Genomic DNA, 22,822 nt, shown 5'->3' with positions numbered 1-22,822 from the left:
TCAGCAGCAGAGTAGGGAAGAGACTCCATGCCAGAACTCCTGACTTTCAGTCTCATGCTCAAACCACTAGATCATGCTCCCTTTCCATACAAATTGTGGCTGTACAGAGATAGGCATCCAGCAATCTGAATTGCTGTTTGCTTGTTACAGTGAATATGCTTGTCCATGTAAAAGAAAGCTTGGAGAAAATAATAAAAACCAGCTGCCTAATCTGATCCTTTGCTGGATAAAAGCTTGGACCTGATGCAGCGTGTACTAATTTTGTCAAGGACTTGAGACCGAGGAAAGAGAAAAAAAATAAAAGATGCCATTAAGATAAGAAAGTTTCAGAAACAAATCTCTGGACTTGCTGTCTAGTTCGCAGTACTGCTTTGAGCTCCATCTGTTCCAATTCTCCATGTGCTGTCTGCTTTCCCCTTCAAGGTCTTCGGAAGGTCTGCTTTCAATTTCAGCAAGATGTTTCATAGCCCATTGGGTGGTCATCTCAACTGCTTGTTAAAAGCCTGCCATTTCCCAAATGTTCAGAGTATAAAACAGCAAATGGGTATTTTCACTGCACCATTGTAACTCCTTTAAAACCCAATTTGCAAAACACTTGCGTGGACATTAGGGAAACCAGGGGCAGGGGAACAAGTGGATTTCATCTCCAATTTAGGCAAGAAATAGTGTTATGATTATTAAAGCTAGGAGTGTATGTTCGGTGCCAGATAAGAGGAAAAGCCTCACACTTGAGGAGCCCACACTTTAAGGCTCTGAGCCCGCAAGCAGTTTCATAAGAGGGGAACCCTGCCGCCATAGAGAACAGCTTGCCTAGCATTATTTACCTGCCGAGGCCAGTGGAAGCAGATTTTGCATCTGCTTGCAAAGCTTTGCAGAATGATAGGCACAGAGGAAAATTTCAAAGGGTAAAAGTCACCCCTACGCAGACGCCCCACGCAAGACCTGTGCCCCACTTAATTAATTAATCGAACTGATGTATAGGTCTTGTGCTAGCCTCCTATCCGGGAATGAATTTCACCCATACTGTATAAGATTCTCCCAGGCTCTGGGTATGAGCCCTTATGCCAGATATGAATACACTACACAGAAATTATTCAATAAAATGTGCTAGAGAATGTAGGGCAAGTGGCTAAGCTTGCCAAATGGAACTGCCCTTTCTACATCATTCCCAGCCTTCCTACATTAACCACCGCAGATAAGGACAGGCACATTCTGTGTAGCAGTGCTTGTAAGTGCAATTGCCATGGAGACCAGGAATCTAGTTAAAGCTGGAGAGTGCATTAGCTCCACTTGTGGCTGGAATAATCCGTCAGGGCAGGCATCACATGATGGTGCTTACACATGGTCTTCCGAATTCTTTTTATTAGCGTGCGAGCAAATGGTCAGTCTTGGGAAGACATGCTGTGTTGCTGTTAGTTTGTAATCAGTCAAGGTTCTGCAGAAGAGGATCTTGGAGAGGGAGCTGGGTCAGCAGCAGCTGAGTTTGCTGTCTGCCTCAGACTCTGATCGCAGTCAGTTCCTGAGGCAGAAGAAGAGGCAGCAATACTTTGCATTCTTAGAGCCCTTAGCAAACATTAAAGGCACGTCTACACTGAGTTAAAAGACCCGCGGCACTGTCATGGCTGGCCCGGATCAGCTGACTTAGGCTCACGGGGCTTCAGCTGCAGGGCTATAAAATTGTAGATGTTTGGACTTGGGCTGGAGCCCAGGTTCTGAGACCCTGCAAGGGAGGAAGGTCTCAGAGCCCAGGCTCCAGCCAGAGCATCTGCACTGCAGTTGGATAGCCCTGTAGCCGGAGCCCCACAAGCCCAAGTCAGCTGACCTGAGGTGTGAGACTCGGAGCCATAGGTTTTTTTATTTCAGTGTAGACAAAACATTAGTAAGCCTCAGAACAACCTTGTGGGGTAGACAGATATTACTGGTATACCAAAAGGGATAAACTGAGGCACAGAACAAATAAATGACTTGATAACAATATTAGATAGTGAGTGATGGCCCAAACTTGAACCCAAATGTCCTAGCTCCCAAGTCCCTTGCATGAATCACCTTGCAACATTCCCACCGCTCAATGGATGGACCAGTACCATTACGTAGCACTCTGGACATTCTCTGTTCTGGGACTAACAGAGCTAGGTTACGTTTACAGACAGATTCCATGAATGTGTTAAGGACAGCGTAGAGGTGATAGGAGAAATACTCCCTCCCAGACCCTACCAAAGGAGACCGTTATGAAGGTGATTTCAAAAAAACTCTTTATGAATGTTAACCAGAATTGATATAGAAAATGTTGTTATTAATTGGCCTTTAAATGCAAAATATTCCACATAAAAGGCCCCCACTGGTTGTCTAATGATAGTCCCATGATTGCTTGCTTGCTTCCTTTTCAAGATAGCAGGCACATCACAATAAGCAATAGGCTTTAATTTTGCAAGTCAGATTACATATTGAATGGTTGATTGAAATGGAAGGCATTTGTTTCTTTGGTTTATAAACTAATTTAAAAAGCTTTAATTAAATACCATTTTGGCTTTGGAAAAAAATTTTAAGGGAGCATAAAAGTGACCTGTAATGGTCTTGTTCAATCTAATTAAAACTTTTCAAACAGTGTTTTTCTAATGGACAGCATGGTGGAGGAACAATCTATTCCAGCCTACCAGAGGAATAAGCTCCTTGCTTCTCATTCCCTTTGTCCTCTACTATATCTCTCCTAGCCATGGTGGTGGGGGGTGTCTGGTTGGACTCATACTGAGATTTGGGAGACACACAGAGAGAGAATCTACCAGGACTGGAATTCTAATGAATCCGGGGGTCATCAGACACCCATCTGACTCGCACAGTTATGCTGTATTTCCTCCGCTCTCCTTGTCTACCCAAAGTGTGAGCAAGGTGAAGAAGACCTTTAAAGCTGGTGGGCTTGACTGCCATTGGATCAATGCGCTGACCCATTGAATGGCAGTGAACACTGTGGTGAGGTATTTTAGCTGGTTCTTTCACATGCACATACCCTATCAGGCCGCCTGGACACAGCAGAATGTCAGACACGAAGGGTATGTCTACCCTGCAGGCTTACCCCTTCACCCCGAGGCTTGAGACTCCAAGCTGGAACATCCACACTGTTATTTCTAGTGTGCTAGCTTGGACCTGTCTAGTGCTAGATAGACATATGCTAGTGATGGGGGAGATACTCAGTTGTGGTGTAGACATACCCACAGTCCACACTACTGATGGCTCCATTTAGGCAGCAGCTCAGCAGGTCACTAGTAAGAACTTCTATTCCTTCTATCTCTTTACTGCAAAATTAGGACTCTGATTATGTAGCTTATTCCTTTCTCAGAAATAACATTTTGTCCTTCTCTTGCACCTCACATCTGAAGATCTCAAAGCACTTTACAAGCAGTAAGAAGAAAAGGAGGACTTGCGGCACCTTAGAGACTAACCAATTTATTGGAGCATGAGCTTTCGTGAGCTACAGCTCACTTCATCGGATGCATGCCGTGGAAACTGCAGCAGGCTTTATATATACACAGAGAATATGAAACAATACCTCCTCCCACCCCACTGTCCTGCTGGTAATAGCTTATCTAAAGTGATCATCAGGTGGGCCATTTCCAGCACAAATCCAGGTTTTCTCACCCTCCACCCCGCCACACAAATTCACTCTCCTGCATGACAATCAAGTTGGGCTATTTCCTGCACAAACATTTGTGCAGGAAATAGCCCAACTTGATTGTCATGCACATTGTGTAAAGAGTTGTCACTTTGGATGGGCTATCACCAGCAGGAGAGTGAATTTGTGGGGGGGGGGGGGGTGGAGGGTGAGAAAACCTGGATTTGTGCTGGAAATGGCCCACCTCATGATCACTTTAGATAAGCTATTACCAGCAGGACAGTGGGGTGGGAATAGGTATTGTTTCATATTCTCTGTGTATATATAAAGCCTGCTGCAGTTTCCACGATATGCATCTGAGGAAGTGAGCTGTAGCTCACGAAAGCTTATGCTCTAATAAATTGGTTAGTCTCTAAGGTGCCACGAGTACTCCTTTTCTTTTTGCGAATACAGACTAACACGGCTGTTACTCTGAAACCTTTACAAGCAGTAGTTCATCGAATCTGAGAACCCTCCATGAGGTTAATAATAGTGTGATCCCAGTATTGCAGATGGGGAAATTGAGGCCCAATAAGGCTAAGCAGCTTGCCCAAGATCCCACAGTGTGCCATTGTCAGATTTGGGAATAGAAGTCACTCGAGAGTGGCAAATTATTAACACATTATTATATTGTTGTTATTATTATTATTAGCTCTTGTTTTCCATGTAGGAGGCGGTGCAGGATTTGACTTCAGCCCTCAAAGAGGATGCAGCAGTGGTAATCCCAGAGATCCTATCCTTAAAGCATGAAGCCCAAGTGCTCATCACTCAGTGGCTACTTGACCACTGCAGGACTGTGTTAACCGAACTTGTTGCCGATAAGGACCTTCCAAAGGAAGAGACTCTCAAGGATCTCATTGTGATTGGTGGATCTTTAATCAAAATTAACAGCAAGGAAGCAAGATGTCACATCTTATATACAGACATCTTAATTGCAGTTGGTAAGTTCTTTTCCTCCTGTACAGTACATCATTTTAACTGTAAGAGTTCAGTTATTGATACCATGATACTATGCAGCCCCATGTACCCCCAAAGTACTTTAGATACGCTGCATGCAGGAATCACTTTGCCTACTGTGGGGAATGTCGAGATTCTTGGGATAGAAGACAGCAAGTGTTACGCAGCCACACTATACGACTGTTTAGGAGAGAAATGTCAGAATATTTCATCGCCCTGGAACAGCAGGTGAATGTAAGGAGGCAGAAGGTGATAACTCAATGGGACTAGAATGGGACTGGACATTGAGGCTAACATCCCACCTCTTGGGAAAAGGCTATGAAATCTTCATTGGTCATGACCTCAGTGTTATGTTTCTTCCAAGAGAGCACTGGAATGGGAATGGTGCCTATTATCACCGTGCAAGGTCATCACCGGTGCTGACCCAGAAGCCATCACCAGCTACACTTCAGACAGGGTCCTTCTTTTGGGACCTCCCAACCTAACTACTGAACAGGCTCATTGGTATTTACTCTTATGGAGGGGCCAGTGACAGCTCCATAGTTAAAGCTGAGTTGAGTTCTGCACCAAAAGGAGGGATTATGTAACATCTGACTAGTGCCAGTGTGGTGCTCAGTGTTGAACATAGATGAGACCTGGTCCCTTTCAGTCCCAAAGCTTAACAGGTTAGAGCTGGCATGATCATAGTCAGATCATAGTGAGTCACAGTGAACTGGTTGAGAAAGTCACATTTTTTTATACTGATGAAAACAAAGGAAATGTTTAGAAGACCCAAGACAATCAGACGTGGTTACAGATTCTCAGTTAGTTGTTCCATAGTAACCAATTAACTTACAAAAGAACTCCAAATGCTTAACATCTGTTGCCATAGTCTAAAAGTTGATTATTGCAAGTAGAAGGTGAAAATCAGTACCTTCAGTGCCATCTTAGAACAATAGAGTGATTTGGCTGTAACACTGATATAACTGTTGTAGGTTTCCTTGGTGTATCTTTCTGGATTGGGTTTATGATATTTAGTCACTTTATTGGTATTGACCAACAGGGAGGTATGAGGATGCCCTTCTACATCTTCAGGAGTCATTTGGCCAGGCTATAGCCGACAAATCTGCCAATGCTCGACTTGCTGTGCTGCAACTGAAGAGGAGAAACATGCTGCCGGCTGCTTGCTCCTTGAGCACTTTAGCTGAGAAAGGCCACGGGGAGCTGGGATTCCTCTTGAACTTTTTAGATGCTAAGCAACGACAGAACCTCTCTCAGGTACATCTTTCTTTGAGGCCTCCTCTAAAGCCACAATAAACAAATCTGCTTTGGGAGCCTTGTGCAGCCTGCTTATGGCTTGGGAAAGAGACAAAATTAGGCTCAGCATGGTGGGTAACATATGGACTTTTTTTGTTAATTAGCACTGGCCCCTGTGATTTGCAGAACTCCAAGATTGCAGAGGCATGAGAGGGGGTTAAATAACGGAGGCATGAATAGTTGCCTTCCTCCTTCTCCTCCTTCTTGATTCTGGAGGGGAGATTGAGTCTCAGTTGGAACCCAATGACTGTTGTTATTACTTGAGTATAATCAGTGATCCTGATTCGGTCTCTACTGAGTCACCAGCACCTCCTGCACCATTCCAAGTCACCATCCTTGGAAGTCTCCACTCCAAGTGTTGACCAACCCTGACCCTATTTAGTTCAAATACTATGGTGACAAGGGCCATGTGGGTGGAAGGGTGAAATGGACCAATAGATAGAAATTTAACAAGACCATTGCCTAAGGTATTGCATGCATCAGGGCATCACTTATTCTGAAAAGTGATAAACCAGGAGAAGGTCAGTCTGATGATGAGCAGTGCTAATATTCACTTGAGCATCTGCAATTCCAATTACCCAGAAGCTCTGTGTTCTGAGAATGCTCCTTCCTAATCAGAATCAGTTTGCTTCCTTTTATTCAATTTGTGGACTGTGGTTTGCGTGTGCTCTGGTGGGAAGCTATATTGTTATGCTTTCTCCTGGGTTATAAAACAAGCAACACGCTGATACTCTAAATGCATCTTGAGGGGAGTACTTGTATGTATTTTAGTGAACCAGCAGGAGGACATAAGTAAACAAGTATTAATTTACCAGTCCCTAGATACACTCCATTACCATGAAAAAAGCCTCTCTCCTCTGGATCACATGCAGTGTTCACTCTGCTGGGGGAAGAGCTAGGAGATATTAGAAGTAATTTGCAACCATCAACAATATAAAGAAGATAAATGTGCAATCAAGTGTTTCTGTGGAGACCCAAGAGTAGGTGCCTGTCAGTGAAGATAAGGTTTAGAGCTGAATTCCCCAAGTGGCCAGGTCACTCTGTCTGCATGGGAGTCTCACCGCTATATCCCTGCTCACTGCTTTGAAAGCACAGGAGTTCCTTCGAGTTGCTGTTAAGAAAAATGTACTTTTTGCACCGTTTAAACCAGCCTGACTTTTGGGGCACTCAGTGGTGCTACAGATAATGAAATCTTCAGAAGCGGGAGAGAAGCTTTTTTCTGCCTTTTGTGGGCAGCTTTGGCAATGGGTCAGAACGAAACCTTTGCCAGGGGCTGATTTAATCTGAAATATTCCTCTCCCCTGCCAGAGATGAGGCAGCTGGGCTGGTTTCAAAGAAGCAAGTTGATAGGAGTATTAAAAATAAAACAAGACTCTCTTAATATTTTGTTTGTAATCTCACGGACAGAGGAACTGGGTGCACATTTGGACCTCAGCCACTTCGAGGTCTTTCCACAGAACACTTGTCTTGACTGCAGAAGGGTTACTTGCTGCAGTTATTTTTATTAGTGATTAGCCCAGAATAAAACTTGTGAACTAAGCACCCCCAGATGGTTCAGTGATTGAAATCCCCACTGGGCTGTTTTCCAGGTGTTTTACCTGTAAACCCTTGTTGGGCACACATGGTAATTTAAGTACCTGTGTGTGTAAGGGAGTTCTTGGTAAAAGCACAGAAACTATTGGACACACTTTGTGCTAAAATAAGTAAAAGAGGACCTCAAAGTGCTTTACAAAGATGAATCAGTTCATCCTAATTAAACCCCTGGTGGGGTTGGTTCCATTGTTATCTCCAGTTTATAAAATGGGAAACTGAGACATAGAACTATTCAGTGAGTCACCCAAGGTCACAAAGGGAATCAGTAGCAGAGCTGGAAATAGAGCTGAGGAGTCCTGATTCCCCCAATACCTGCTCTAACTACTCGTACTGCACACATTGATTCTGAAGTGTTTGGGGGGACAAAGGGTGTTATAGAAATATGTCGTTGTTATCCTGGAGTCTGGTCCAACAAGTTAAAAACAAATTAAAAGCTATCTGCATGAGAAAGGGTGGAGAAAAGAGCTCTCCTGACACTTGTCAGAAGAGAAGCCCTTATTAAAAACTTAAAAAGCAAAGGAATTACAAATAATAAAACCCTCCCACTACAAAGGGTATTTACAGTCAAGGAATCCGGGTGCTGAGGAGTCTGAAAATAGCAGAAAGGTCACTTGCGCCTAAGAGACTGAAAGATTGTTTTGACTCCAGAAGGTCAGAGAAAAGGAGCTTGCTGTGTCCGACCCTGCAATTTCTGATGTCAGAGGTTAAACATTTATTGCTGGTTGCCAGCTGTTGGTTTTTCCCCTGGGCTATTTGCAACTGCATCCCCGCAGAAATACTTTCAGGGCCCAATGGAGCCCCATTGTGAGCTGGTGCGATTCCAGCAACATCTGAAACTGGCCCTCAGTGTTAGGCAGCATGCTGGCCCATTCCACACACTATTGTGTGCAGGAAAACTCAAAATTGGCTTTGGGAGCAGTGCTAGTCATTTGGGAAAACAGAGGTTTTGATTTGGTTTTCAAAGAAACCTAGGGGATTTAGACACATACGTCCTGTTGAAATTCAAAGCCCCAAACTGCTTTGAAAATCTCTACTAAAGCCTTATGCTTCTGTCCTCTTTCAGATTGTTATTATCTGCATATGGAGTTGACAGTCTGCTCTCACCCTAATTTTTCCTGATGCAAACATTTAAACAGTTGAGGTCATGTTGGTGATGCGAAAAAAGAAAGATGTTTCTTGACTGCAAAGCAACTTGCTGTAAAGCAAAGTTAAGCCTGCTTTCCATGGTTTTTTCTGCACTCCCTTTCTGTAGTTGCTTTATAAGTGTCTTTGTTCAGAAGCAGCTGTACAAACTGGGCTGCTAATTAGTGTGTTTCATCTGTACTGTACATTCAAATGGGCCCTCTACCATTCCTTTATAATAAACTAGTGACTAGGCAGCTCGCAAGATCATGATCACCATGTTTATTCCAGTAGTGGAAACAGAATAGTATAATTTAGTTCTCAGAAACTCTTCCTGTGAGTTTGGTTGAGGGGAGTAATCCATAATTTCCCACCAACCAGCTTGTTTAGATCCAGCAATGTCAGAGATCCCTGCTTTCTGTCTGAAGGAGTCAAAGCAGAAACTTACTTAACAATCGGAGCTGCCTCTGCTGTATTGAGCTTAACCTGACTCCTGCTCGACAAAGTTCAATGCAAAGTTAGTCAATAAAGATTGGCGCTAACTGGAAAAGGTCTTCACGACAGCAACAGAAATGTGCAGAGGTGGTTTCTCTGTCACTGAGAAAATATTTATCCTTAAAACGGTGGAGCATTGTCTATTAAATGTACAAACATGTATTTCAAAGAAATGCCCTGTGCTTTTTAGGGCAATGTGATCTAGCACTCACAGGAAAAATTCTGTTGTGTTAGGATGCTCCTGACATAAAGCTGTGGGCTTTTTTGGTTCCTGGTTCTATCTTGACCTTCTGTTAAAATCTGGCAGCTAAGCCCTGGTCTACACTAGGACTTTAGGTAGAATTTAGCAGCATTAAATCGATGTAAACCTGCACCCGTCCACACAATGAAGCCCTTTATTTCGACTTAAAGGGCTCTTAAAATCGATTTCCTTACTCCACCCCTGACAAGTGGATTAGCGCTTAAATTGGCCTTGCCGGCTCGAATTTGGGGTACTCGAATTTGGGGTACTACCAGTCGTATTGCACCGTCTGCTGCCAGAAGGCAATGGGTTGCTGCTACTGTGCAGCAAAGCCGTACCGCATCTGCCAGCACCCAGGAGACATAGGGTGACGGTTACCTGAGCGGGCTCCATGCTTGCCGTGGTATGGCGTCTGCACAGGTAACTCAGGAAAAAAGGCGTGAAATGATTGTCTGCCCTTGCTTTCACGGAGGGAGGGAGGGAACGGGGGCCTGACGATACGTACCCAGAACCACCCGCGACAATGTTTTAGCCCCATCAGAGTGCTCCATTGTGACTACTCTGGACAGCACTCTCAGATGCCCGATTGTTTGCCGTTGCTCTGACGTCGGGAGGGGCGACTGAGGACACGGCTTACAGGGTTGGCTTCAGGGAGCTAAAATCAACAAAGGGGGTGTCTTTACATCTAGGAGTCAGCGCGGTCACGTGAGTGATCAGGGCATGGACACAGATTTCTCTGAAAGCATGGGCCCTGCCAATACATGCATCATGGTGCTAATGGGGCAGGTTCATGCTGTGGAACGCCGATTCTGGGCTCGGGAAACAAGCACAGACTGGTAGGACCGCATAGTGTTGCAGGTCTGGGACAATTCCCAGTGACTGCGAAACTTTCGCATGCATAAGGGCACTTTCATGGAACTTTGTGACTTGCTTTCCCCTGCCCTGAGGCGCATGAATACCAAGATGAGAGCAGCCCTCACAGTTGAGAAGCGAGTGGCGATAGCCCTGTGGAAGCTTGCAATGCCAGACAGCTACCGGTCAGTTGGGAATCAATTTGGAGTGGGCAAATCTACTGTTGGGGCTGCTGTGATGCAAGTAGCCCACGCAATCAAAGATCTGCTGATATCAAGGGTAGTGACCCTGGGAAATGTGCAGGTCATAGTGGATGGCTTTGCTGCAATGGGATTCCCTAACTGTGGTGGGGCCATAGACGGAACCCATATCCCTATCTTGGCACCGGAGCACCAAGCCGCCGAGTACATAAACCGCAAGGGGTACTTTTCGATAGTGCTGCAAGCTCTGGTGGATCACAAGGGACGTTTCACCAACATTAACATGGGATGGCCGGGAAAGGTACATGACGCTCACATCTTCAGGAACTCTGGTCTGTGTCAAAAGCTGCAGGAAGGGACTTTATTCCCAGACCAGAAAATAACTGCTGGGGATGTTGAAATGCCTGTATGTATCCTTGGGGACCCAGCCTACCCCTTAATGCCATGGCTCATGAAGCCGTACACAGGCAGCCTGGACAGTAGTCAGGAGCTGTTCAACTACAGGCTGAGCAAGTGCAGAATGGTGGTAGAATGTGCATTTGGACGTTTAAAGGCGCGCTGGCGCAGTTTACTGACTCGCTTAGACTTCAGCGAAACCAATATTCCCACTGTTATTACTGCTTGCTGTGTGCTCCACAATATCTGTGAGAGTAAGGGGGAGACGTTTATGGCAGGGTGGGAGGTTGAGGCAAATCGCCTGGCTGCTGGTTACGCGCAGCCAGACACCAGGGCGGTTAGAAGAGCACAGGAGGGCGCGGTACGCATCAGAGAAGCTTTGAAAACCAGTTTCATGACTGACCAGGCTACGGTGTGAAAGTTCTGTTTGTTTCTCCTTGATGAAACCCCCCGCCCCTTGGTTCACTCTACTTTCCTGTAAGCTAACCACCCGCCCCTCCTCCCTTCAATCACCGCTTGCAGAGGCAATAAAGTCATTGTTGCTTCACATTCATGCATTCTTTATTCATTCATCACACAAATATGGGGATGACTACCAAGGTAGCCCAGGAGGGGTGGTGGAGGAGGGAAGGAAAATGCCACACAGCACTTTAAGCACAGCACTTTAAAAGTTTACAACTTTAAAATTTATTGAATGACAGCCTTCTTTTTTTGGGGCAATCCTCTGTGGTGGAGTGGCTGGTTGGCCGGAGGCCCCCCCACCGCGTTCTTGGGCGTCTGGGTGTGGAGGCTATGGAACTTGGGGAGGAGGGCGGTTGGTTACAGAGGGGCTGCAGTGGCAGTCTGTGCTCCAGCTGCCTTTGCTGCAGCTCAACCATACACTGGAGCATACTGGTTTGGTCCTGCAGCAGCCTCAGCATTGAATCCTGCCTCCTCTCATCACGCTGCCGCCACATTTGAGCTTCAGCCCTCTCTTCAGCCCGTCACTTACTCTCTTCAGCCCGCCACTTACTCTCTTCAGCCTGCCACTTACTCTCTTCAGCCCGCCACCTCTCCTCCCGGTCATTTTGTGCTTTCCTGCACTCTGACATTATTTGCCTCCACGCATTCGTCTGTGCTGTCAGTGTGGGAAGACAGCATGAGCTCGGAGAACATTTCATCGCGAGTGCGTTTTTTTTTTCTTTCTAAGCTTCACTAGCCTCTGGGAAGGAGAAGATCCTGTGATCGTTGAAACACATGCAGCTGGTGGAGGAAAAAAAAAGGGACAGCGGTATTTAAAAAGACACATTTTATAAAACAGTGGCTACACTCTTTCAGGGTAAACCTTGCTGTTAACATTACATACATAGCACATGTGCTTTCGTTACAAGGTCGCATTTTGCCTCCTCCCACCGCGTGACTACCCCCTCAACCTTCCCCCCTCCCTGTGGCTAACAGCGGGGAACATTTCTGTTTAGCCACAGGCAAACAGCCCAGCAGGAATGGGCTCCTTTGAGTGTCCCCTGAAGAAAAGCACTCTATTTCAACCAGGTGACCATGAATTATATCTCACTCTCCTGAGGATAACACAGAGAGATAAAGAACGGATGTTGTTTGAATGCCAGCAAACATACACTGCAATGCTTTGTTCTACAATGATTCCCGAGTACGTGTTACTGGCCTGGAGTGGTAAAGTGTCCTACCATGAAGGACGCAATAAGGCTGCCCTCCCCAGAAACCTTTTGCAAAGGCTTTAGGACTACATCTAGGAGAACCGCAAATGCCAGGGCAAAGTAATCCTTTCACATGCTTGCTTTTAAACCATGTATAGTATCTTAAAAGGTACACTCACCAGAGGTCCCTTCTCCGCCTGCTGGGTCCAGGAGGCAGCCTTGGGTGGGTTCGGGGGGTACTGGCTCCAGGTCTAGGGTGAGAAACAGTTCCTGGCTGTTGGGAAAACTGGTTTCTCCGCTTGCTTGCTGTGAGCTATCTACAACCTCCTCATCATCATCATCTTCTTCGTCCCCAAAACCTGCTTCCGTATTGCCTCCATCTCCATTGAAGGAGTCAAACAACACGGCTGGGGTAGTGGTGGCTGAACCCCCTAAAATGGCATGCAGCTCATCATAGAAGCGGCATGTTTGGGGCTCTGACCCAGAGCGGCTGTTTGCCTCTCTGGTTTTCTGGTAGGCTTGCCTCAGCTCCTTCAGTTTCAGGCGGCACTGCTTCGGGTCCCTGTTATGGCCTCTGTCCTTCATGCCCTGGGAGATTTTCACAAAGGTTTTGGCATTTCGAAAACTGGAACGGAGTTCTGATAGCACGGATTCCTCTCCCCAAACAGCGATCAGATCCCGTACCTCCCGTTCGGTCCATGCTGGAGCTCTTTTGCGATTCTGGGACTCCATCATGGTCACCTGTGCTGATGAGCTCTGCATGGTCACCTGCAGCTTTCCACGCTGACCAAACAGGAAATGAGATTCAAAAGTTCGCGGTTCTTTTCCTGTCTACCTGGCCAGTGCATCTGAGTTGAGAGTGCTGTCCAGAGCGGTCATAATGGAGCACTCTGGGATAGCTCCCGGAGGCCAATACCATCGAATTGTGTCCACAGTACCCCAAATTCGAGCCGGCAACGTCGATTTAACCGCTAATCCACTTGTCAGGGGTGGAGTAAGGAAATCGATTTTAAGAGCCCTTTAAGTCGAAATAAAGGGCTTCATTGTGTGGACGGGTGCAGGTTTACATCGATTTAACGCTGCTAAATTCGACCTAAAGTCCTAGTGTAGACCAGGGCTAAAGTCTTTCCTGCATCAGGCCTAAGACAGGGCCCAGGGCTTCCTGTGACAAGCTGAGCACATCCATCTTCCACAGAAAGATTCTGCAGGTGGAGCCATTGACAGAAATTTCAGAGAAACTCATCAGGAAGCAACCTCACCCAGAGAGGCCACATGTGTTCAGAATGGTCAAAGCCAGCCAACCTTCACCCAGTCTGAAAACAAATGGGTCATTGAAGAAATAATTGTATCATATCAAGAAGCACTGTGACATAACTTTTGAAATCTTCCACAGTTTGGAAGGTTTGCTCATCAGTCGCACTTGTCAAGGCTACATGCTTTCTCCAACTGCCAGCCTTTTGACACGGGCTAAAACATCTGCGTCTATTCATGATGACACGAATGAAACCAGCCATCCAGGGCTTACATGCTCTTAGCTGAGCCTTGCCTAAGACTTAACGTTTGTGATAGTGTTGTTTATGACTTAAGCATTCCCTCTGCTACAGCATGTAAAAGCACTGCTTCATTTATTAGTATTAGCAGTAATGAGAAATGCATGAGAGGCACACAGTTCTAATGGAACTTTCCTTATTGATCTTTCTGAACCTGAAAAATTATTTGGCTCTTTCAGCCTTCTGAGTCGTGGTGTTGGGTTGTGGGGTTTTTTGTTTATTTGTTGTTGTTGTTTCCTTTTGACAAGGGCTCATCGCTAACTTGCACTCAAGAATAATGGTTAGCAAAGCCATCAGATGACTAATTTTCCCTGAAACCGGAAACTTTCATTTTCAGTCTAGCTCCATCTTTGCTACGAAGACCTGGGTGTTTACATAGAGATTCCCCCTTTGTGCTCTTAACATGGTTGCTTCAGAATTATTTGCCACGTTTTGCATCAGGTAGAGCACGGCAGATAGCTGAATGAAAACAATGAGCCAGCAGAATTGGTACTCTGACAGATATGGCAGTTTCCGGCCATATCCTTGCAAGACCTTATTGTATTAAGTTCCAAAGACTATACTGAAAACGGGCCTGACAAGTGTGGACTTTTGGGACAATAAGTATTAAGTGGATTTCCTGGGGAATCTCTGGGGAAAGGTGAATGCAAATTCCCCAACTCCAGTTATGCAAAAACCCAGATGTTTGAAGCTATGCTCGGTGGAGAGAGTCATTGTCTGCTGATTACCTGTTAGAGAAAACCAAGATCAAAGGCCTGAGCTGTATAAAGAAATGGCTGGATCTGCCCAGTCTTTGTTCTGGTTCTGGATTTAAGATGGATGAATTGGTAACCACCAGGAAAACCCAGTTCTGGGTTTTGAGGGACTAAAATCTACCATAACCCCAGGTTGGAGCTGGTGGTTGACCTCTGTTAAGGTTTTAGCATGTGTGTAGGTTCTTTATTATCTTTTATATGCTTTCTCTATGATGCTTTTACCTTCATAATAAATGTGCTTGCTTAGAAGGAGTTGTGTGGTAACTTGTAACTGCGGGTGACACACTGGCCATTGCCCTGGGAGGGAAAGCAAAGTGCAGGTGCTGGCCTTTTCAGGAAGACTGGCTTGTTGGGGATAACAGAGTGCAAGACAGGCAGCTATGTAGACTTAAAATCCCTGGTCAGGAGGGAGTGTGACATTGGCATCCACCTAAGAGTGGTGCCGCTGAGAGCTGGATGCCTAAAGGGACTGCCCTTGATGGACCATGGAGGAGGACTGTAGGTGCAGTTGCCCTGAAACTGTGACAGGGACATAATGCGCAGGAACAACTTAAATATCTTTATGCAGACCATCTGAGAGCAGATGAAAACAGCAAAATCCAAACAGTTCTCGGAAGATCTGTTTGTTCTCTGTCTTGTGGGAGCTGTCCCAAAAGTGACTAGGTAAATGTGGCATGATGAGCTTCAATGTTAATCATCTCTCAATGACATTTTGTGTGTTGAAGGGGTTTCTCACTACCAGACTTAAAATGCAACTGAGGATCTAAGAGTCAAGGGTCTTTCTGCTTCATGCATCATCACTCATGACAAAGATTCTGCAGATTGGATTTTATCCTCAGTTGAATCTGTGCAGCCCCATTATCTTCAATGTGTGAAAGAAGCTAGAATTTGGCCTTCCAGCTGGGCCTCCACCTGTTGATGGTGTGTGAATCAGATAATAATTCAGCTCATTCTATTGCTGGGCTGGCTCTGCAATGTGAACAGAAGTAAAAAGTAGCACACTTTTTTATTATCCCTAATCTGAGAGCATTCAACTCTGTCTACGCCTAGGGCACAGAGCAATTCACTAAAAGGGAGTCATTTTTATACAGTCATCTTCCAGAGCACAACCACAATTTAAACAGAGAGGAGCAAATTGTTTCGATGAAGAGACAGCTCAGTCTGAGTTTCGTTGTTTGTTTCCTCCATTAAAGGGGTTTCTGGGAATTCTTTCCTGGGTATCTGGCTGGTGAATCTTGCCCATATGCTCAGGGTTTAGCTGATCGCCATATTTGGGGTCGGGAAGGAATTTTCCTCCAGGGCAGATTGGAAGAGGCCCTGGAGGTTTTTCACCTTCCTCTGTAGCATGGGGCTCGGGTCACTCGCTGGAGGATTCTCTGCTCCTTGAAGTCTTTAAACCACGATTTGAGGACTTCACTAGCTCAGACATAGGTGAGAGGTTTTTCGCAGGAGTGGGTGGGTGAGATTCTGTGGCCTGCCTTGTGCAGGAGGTCAGACTAGATGATCGTAGTGGTCCCTTCTGACCTTAATATCTGTGAATCATTTCTGCACACAGCAGTTTAAAAAGAGGAAACTGGACTTCAGAAGGAACATACTGAGAAAAAAATAGCAAAGTACACATCCCCAAAATAGCTCCTGATTCTGCATTCATTGAAGTCAATGGCAAAGTGCTTATTTATTTTGTTACTACAGAGTCGTACCCATCAGACCCTGGGTAGCAGGGTTCTTGTCCCTGGAGAAAACTTGCAAAATTGCACAATACCAAGTTATGCATGACCCTCTCTGCTCCCACAACCAAACTGATATATAGGCATGTAGCTCATCATTTCACCATTGGAAAGCTGTCTCTCAATATATCTTAGGTAGCAGCTTGTGGTCACTACCAGGCCCATAGGCACTGACTCCGAGGGAGCAAAGCAGCCCCTCCCCACCTCTCCATCGGCACCTCCCTCTCTCCCCCAGCACCTCCTGCCCACTGCAATCAGCTGTTCCGCAAGGTGCAGGAGGTGCTGGGGGGAGGGAGGAGGAGCGATGGCGGGACATGCTCAGGGGAGGGGGCGGAATGGGGCAGGAAGAGGCAGGGCGGCGGTGGGCCTTGGGGTAAGGGGTGGAGTGGAGGCAGGGTCTGGGACGGAGCCGGGGGGAGCACCCCCTGGCACATTAGAAAGTCGACGCCTATGACCAGGCCAGATTGGATTTGAACAAATAATAGAGCTAGAGATACAAGACTGCATTTCCAGACACTCTTCCATTAATAGTTTTCAAATGCCATTGGAAATTTTACCAAAACCCAAAGTAACTAAGCTCATGTTCTTTCCCAAAGAAAAGCATAGGGTTATCAGCAGATGTTTGGAATAGAGTCTGTGAAATTCCCTGAATCTCAGGCTAAACTTTTCAGAACTCCCATGGGACAGCCCGCCTGAGAGGTTTACAGACCCTTTGCGCTGCTACTATAGACAGAGACTCCAGGAAAGTGTCTTCGCCAAGGGGCAGGAAGAAAATACCAACTAGGTAATTATCGTTGTCAGCCGCGGGTGACAAACAGCTCACAGTAACCGCCAAAAGCTCATCCGAGAATGAAGAGAATAAAGATACTTTCCTGGAAAGATTACATGGACACAACCTGTTAGAATCCTTGAAAATCATGCATGATGCCTCTAGGAAACAAAACTGAAGGTGTGTCTACACTGCAAAAAATAACTTGGTGGCAGCAAGTCTCAGAGCCTGGGCGAACTGACTCAGGCTCACCAAAAATAGCAGTGTAGATGTTCCCGGTCGGGTTGGAGCCTGGGCTCCGAGACCCACCCCTCTTGCCGGATCCAGAGCCCAAGCTTCAGCCCAAGTGGGAATGTCTACACCAGTAATTTTAGCCCCATAGCACAAGCCACATGAGCCTGAGTCAGCTGAGCTGGGCTCTGAGACTTGCTGTCTCAGATGGGAGGCGTTCCACTGTGGACATACCCTGATATTTTTAATAACTTTCTCCAGTGATCAAGAATTGCAAGCTTAGGTCCATTTTTACATATTATTGATTAGTCTTTCCATAGAATCTTTGAAGTTAGAGATCGACAAGACTGCTGAGGTCTAATCTAGCCGTTATGAGAAAGTCCATATAATGAAAAATTACGACTTTTCTGTCATTTTTTCCCCCCCAGCACTCTATAGACTTTAACAGACACAAAAAAGTCCCCTGCTATCGTTTCTATAAAAGCAGTCAAAAAACCCATGGATAAATTACCACGCTCTGTTCAATTCTATGGTTTACAACAATTTCTATAAATCTAATGTGGTCCTTTTCCATCATAGTCTATACGACTTTTGCATGAGGGACTTTCTAGTGCTTTGTCTGGTTTAGTTTTGTAGGAAAGACATTAAGCACCTTTACAAATATTAATGAACCCCTATACCCATGTGACACTGGTCAGTATTGTTCCTGTTTTACAGATGGGTAAACAAGGCACAGAAAAACAAAGTGTTTTAATAACCTAGATGAAAATAACGCATCATTTAACCTCTTTAGTAACACACGCTCTGTAAAGGTTTGTTTTAGGGGGTAACAAGGTGGCTTCCCCCTAAGGACTGGAGGCCAGCGGCCAGCCAATCCTCGTCACAGAAGGAAGAGCTTCAGCCCACGTGTGCTTCACCTTGATGGGGCCTGATAGAGGATTAAGGGATTTCCCCTGTAAAGGGCAGCAGGAAGATGGCGGGAGAAGGAAGGGGGTTCAGGAAATTGCAGAAAGGCTCCTTCAGAGAAGATGCTGACACGAGGGGAGTTGGAAAGTCAGAGCCTGGAGGCTGAACTCCAGCCTGGAAGTGCCTGGGAGTGACTGTTGGTGAGGACCCAGCTCTGGGAAGAAGGGCTCAGGACTCCCACTGGAGGGGATAGAGACGCTGAACTGGGGTTGGGGCCAGGAAGGTCAGTGTGGAAGGACCAAAGAAACGGGACCCCAGGAGAGGAATGTTTAACTTCCCTCTGGACTGAGTTATTAAGGGGCCCTGAAGAGGGGAACAGAGGCAGAGTCCTGCAGAGTGACGTCTGGCCCCAAGGTTGTGCTGAGCAGGCAGCTGACCCTGTTCCATAGGGGAATGGCTGCCAAGACCAAAATTCCTTTCAGGTTTACATTTGAATATGATTGGGACTTCCACGTTGATATTTGAATATGATTATACCCATGTTCTCTCCCAGCCCATGTGCATCTGGTGTTTGCCTTTAAGACCGGCTTGAGTGCTTAGATGAACAGGGATGTAGTTAAGCATGTGCTTAAATACTTTTGTGGATCAGGGCCTTGTGGAGGAGATATGGCTCAAAGGACTGTGATGTACAAAGCTAAGGAAGAAGCTAGCAGACTCTAAGCATGTGAGTATTCCCAATGACTGCAGTGAGATTACTCATAGGCTTAATTCAGGCATCTTGCTGAATCAGAGCTTTAAAGTTAGGGATAGTATCAAAGGAACTGAGAAATGGGTCAGCACTGAAAGTGCTCAGGAGAAAAGCCTTTGTGCTGAGACTAACTCATGTGTAGAACAGACTCTATCAAAGTCAGTAAGCAGAACTTCAACTATAAACGTATTAGAGAGGAGAAACAACACAGCGTGCAAAGACGGATGGATGTGTATAATAGCTGAAATGCTACTTCTTTGGCTCATTTTTAAAGGAATAATTACCAGTACTTTCTCTGTCCATAGGTAGCAGCCCAGGAAGGAAATGCATTGATTAAGGACCATCACTATGAGACGGCTCTAAATTATTACTCCCTGGCTATCTTAACAAGCAACAATAATCCACAATACCTTCGGCAACGTGCTGCCTGCCTAATGCACCTGAAGGAATATGGCCAGGCTTTAAAGGATGTGGACAAGGTGATCCAGAAACACGAGTCTCATGGCCTAAGAGCTCAAGTGGAGGATCACTGCTCAAAGGGTCAGATACTCTTATCACTTGCAGAAGCAGAAGCCGCAGTTAAAGAGTACATTCAGGCATTGCAACTAGACCAGTCCCTGGCCTTGTGCAGCATCACTAATGGCCCCGGTAGGAAAATTTTGGCCCAAACATTTCACCAAATTGCACAACATTATTTTGAAATTCCCCATTATGAAGAGGCCTGGAGAACTGTGGATTACGGTCTCATAATTGACAAAAACAATAATGAACTCAAGAAACTAAAAACAAGAATTAAACGAGAGGCGTCCGGGTGCAGCGTTCATTAATCTGTTCTGTTTTGCCCCGTGATCCATTGGCTATGGTTTTTGTTTATGTGAGAACAAAGGAGAGGGTTAGAAGTTTACCATATACAGCACCATCCAATTAATGTTCTGAGTATCTTTTGCATGGCACAAGATGAACTCTGTACTGTGTACAGCAAAATCAAGGGTTTCAGAGCAAGTTACAAACATTAGAGCAAAACTGACCAAGAAATTCAAGTAAAGGAAAGGAGTGCAAACTTCAATATCCAGTATCTTTTTCAATTATTTTTGACACATTTATTAAAATTTAAGATTTTCTTATGGAGCAGGTATTTTCTCTGGATAGTCTGAAGATTAATTCTGGCTAGCACATAGTCTTCTGTCAGATTGAAGGGAAATTCTAAATGGCGTGCAATGTTTGTGAATAATTAGTGTATTAATACTATTGACTGCTATTCTTTTCTTTACCTGTAACATTCATTAGCTGTCTCAAGAGATCCTGCGCTGTATATGTCAAATGAGGAGGTCAAATGGAAGCATTATGACTGTCGCAGCAAAGAAGACATTTGCTATGCATTTTATGTTGCTCATTGGTATTCAGTCTTGCCAATATCCCAATCCTGAGATAAGGGGAGCTCCACAGCTGGGTTTGGGGGTGCTCAGTCCCTTTACCGAGCAGACCACAAATGCTTTATACAGACAATTGCTCGTAGGCTAAAGAGACGAGTAGGATTTAAAATAAGTGATTTAAAAATGTACCTTATTCATGGGTTCACAGGAAAATCATAGAAAGCGCTCAATACACAGACCTGGGGTGGGCAAACTTTTTGGCCTGAGGGCCACATCTGGAAATTGTCTGGCAGGTCATGAATGCTCGTGGTTCTGGGCCAATGGGAGCTGCGTGGGCGGCACAGATGCGGCCCCCGGACAGTAGCTTGCCCACCCCTGATACAGACCCATAGCCTCAGGTATCCTTATATAACATTTATATAGTGATATTCCCTAGAGGGCAATCAGGTCAGGGCCATGCTGTGCTAGGGGCTGTACAACTGTATAGCAAATGACAGCCCCTGCACCACAGAGCTTGCAATCTAAGAGACAAGACACAACAGGCTGATGGAATTCCACTGGACCAAATAGAAAACACAGTGCAGAGAATGGTGCATTGGATGGGGAATGGACCAGACAAAGACCTTTCCAGTCGGCATCCACTTTGCATCTAGAGTGAGTACACAAGGTGCAGAGCAGTGGCATTGCCTGGAATGGCAATGATTTACAGTCACTTTGCACTGGTGTAATCAGTGACTCCAGGTGGCCTATTCCATCTCCAATACCAGAGTCCATGAAACGGGACAATATAATTATGGGGGAGGGGGGCAATAAAAAATCTGCTGTTGTAAACAATCTTCAAAGCCATCCTGGAAAACAAAACAGTTGCTTTACTATTTTGATTTAGATTAGAAGGGGAATCAGAACAAATTCACCCCTTTTGTGATGAATTTACATTGTTCACTGAACGACAATATTCCAGTATAAAACCGCAATTGACTCCCCTGGAACCAACCCAGCAGCCAGTGAATGTGACTGTAACCTTTTGACATAACTGTTTTTTCCACCTTCAGAGCACAGGGAGGGTCGGGTTGGGTTTCTTTTCCTTTTCAAGGTCAAGACAGTTTCCAACGAACTTACTGCTGGAGACATTGAGAAGTAATTATTCCTCCTGATTGGCATCAAAAAGCCATAGAACAGCTTCTTCCCAAGCATGAAATTATATTTTTTAGACTAATGGTGGCTACACTTGCAAGCTGAAAGGAATAGGCTGGCTTGTGGAGAATACTGATATTTCTTCTGTTTCTGTGCCCGAACAACTGGTGTCAGTCAGCCGATCGCGTCTCTCTCACGCAAATGTGCGCCTTTCATGGCGTTTGCAGGGCTGCTGTCCAATCACACTCTATATGTTCCCTGTTGCTTGCAATTTGCTGCTTGTCAAGACAATTTAATGCTGGTGAAGGTGCCACATAGGCATCCCTAAAGAATGAAGGCCTCGAGGCCTCTCCAGAAGTGATACACAGGTATCCAAGTTTCCCTAGCCTGTATTAACTTCATTCTGAGAGCCCACTGCTCAGATTTTTCTCTGTTATCACTGTTGTAAATCAGGATTAATTCCAGTGTAAAACCTGTATGAGACTCAGACTCCACACCTCTTGGGAGTGGCTGGGGGAAAGAACTGGATAGCTCGTTCAGCCCTTGGTCCCTCTGCTGAGGGCAGTGTGTTGCCAACCCTCACAATTTTATTACGAGCCTCACAATAATTGGTGTTTTCCCTTAAAGCGCCAGCTCCCAGTGCCATGTGAATCTCAGCTTGCATCTTTTATGCAAACATCTCATTGTCACGGCTGCTGTGAAGCATGAAAATGGAGCCTCAGCACAGCCTAAAGGCTCAAAAGCCAGAAGGCAAATAGCGAGCCAGAAGCTTTAGCCAGTTTCTTTTAATATTAACCTGATCCCAACTAAGTAACATATGATGTAGGATGTCAATTTTTTGTAACTTCGCCTTAATAAAAAGTTTCAAAACTGTTTTTAAAAATGCATTATTTAAAACAAACTCATGATTTTAAGCCATTCTCACAAATTTTTTTGAAGAGGGGGGATGGCAATACTGTGAGAGTGCCCAAAAGGGGGATAATGAGTAGCAGTTTTAATGGGATACAGGCACATGGCCCACTAGAAACAAGGCTAAGACTCACCAACTCGTTACACACAAGCCACTGGAAAGGCAAACTTGGAACTACAAAGAAAGGAATTGTCTCCTGCTGCTTGATTCCTATGGGGTTCAGAGAAACAGGACTTCACATAGAATCTTTATAAATAAACAAGATTGCA

General features: G+C 45.4%; 1 protein-coding gene across 1 annotated transcript in view; it reads left to right on the top strand.

Annotated features, from left to right (window-relative positions):
- Positions 1–22,488, top strand: part of TTC34 (tetratricopeptide repeat domain 34) — a 49,010-nt gene extending 26,522 nt beyond the window's left edge. Inside the window, exons 6-8 of the mRNA XM_084651671.1 lie at positions 4,317–4,587; positions 5,646–5,860; positions 19,442–22,488. Coding sequence (XP_084507797.1) covers positions 4,317–4,587; positions 5,646–5,860; positions 19,442–19,963 — 1,008 coding nt within the window. The 3' untranslated portion in view covers positions 19,964–22,488. The remainder of the gene's footprint in view (positions 1–4,316; positions 4,588–5,645; positions 5,861–19,441) is intronic.
- Positions 22,489–22,822: the final 334 nt, after the last annotated feature.

Source organism: Lepidochelys olivacea (genome assembly GCF_965140295.1).
Source record: "Lepidochelys olivacea isolate rLepOli2 genome assembly, chromosome: 18".
Classification (NCBI taxonomy): domain Eukaryota; kingdom Metazoa; phylum Chordata; order Testudines; family Cheloniidae; genus Lepidochelys; species Lepidochelys olivacea.
Note: the sequence above shows the minus strand (reverse complement) of the source record. Positions and strands in the feature narration are given on the sequence as shown.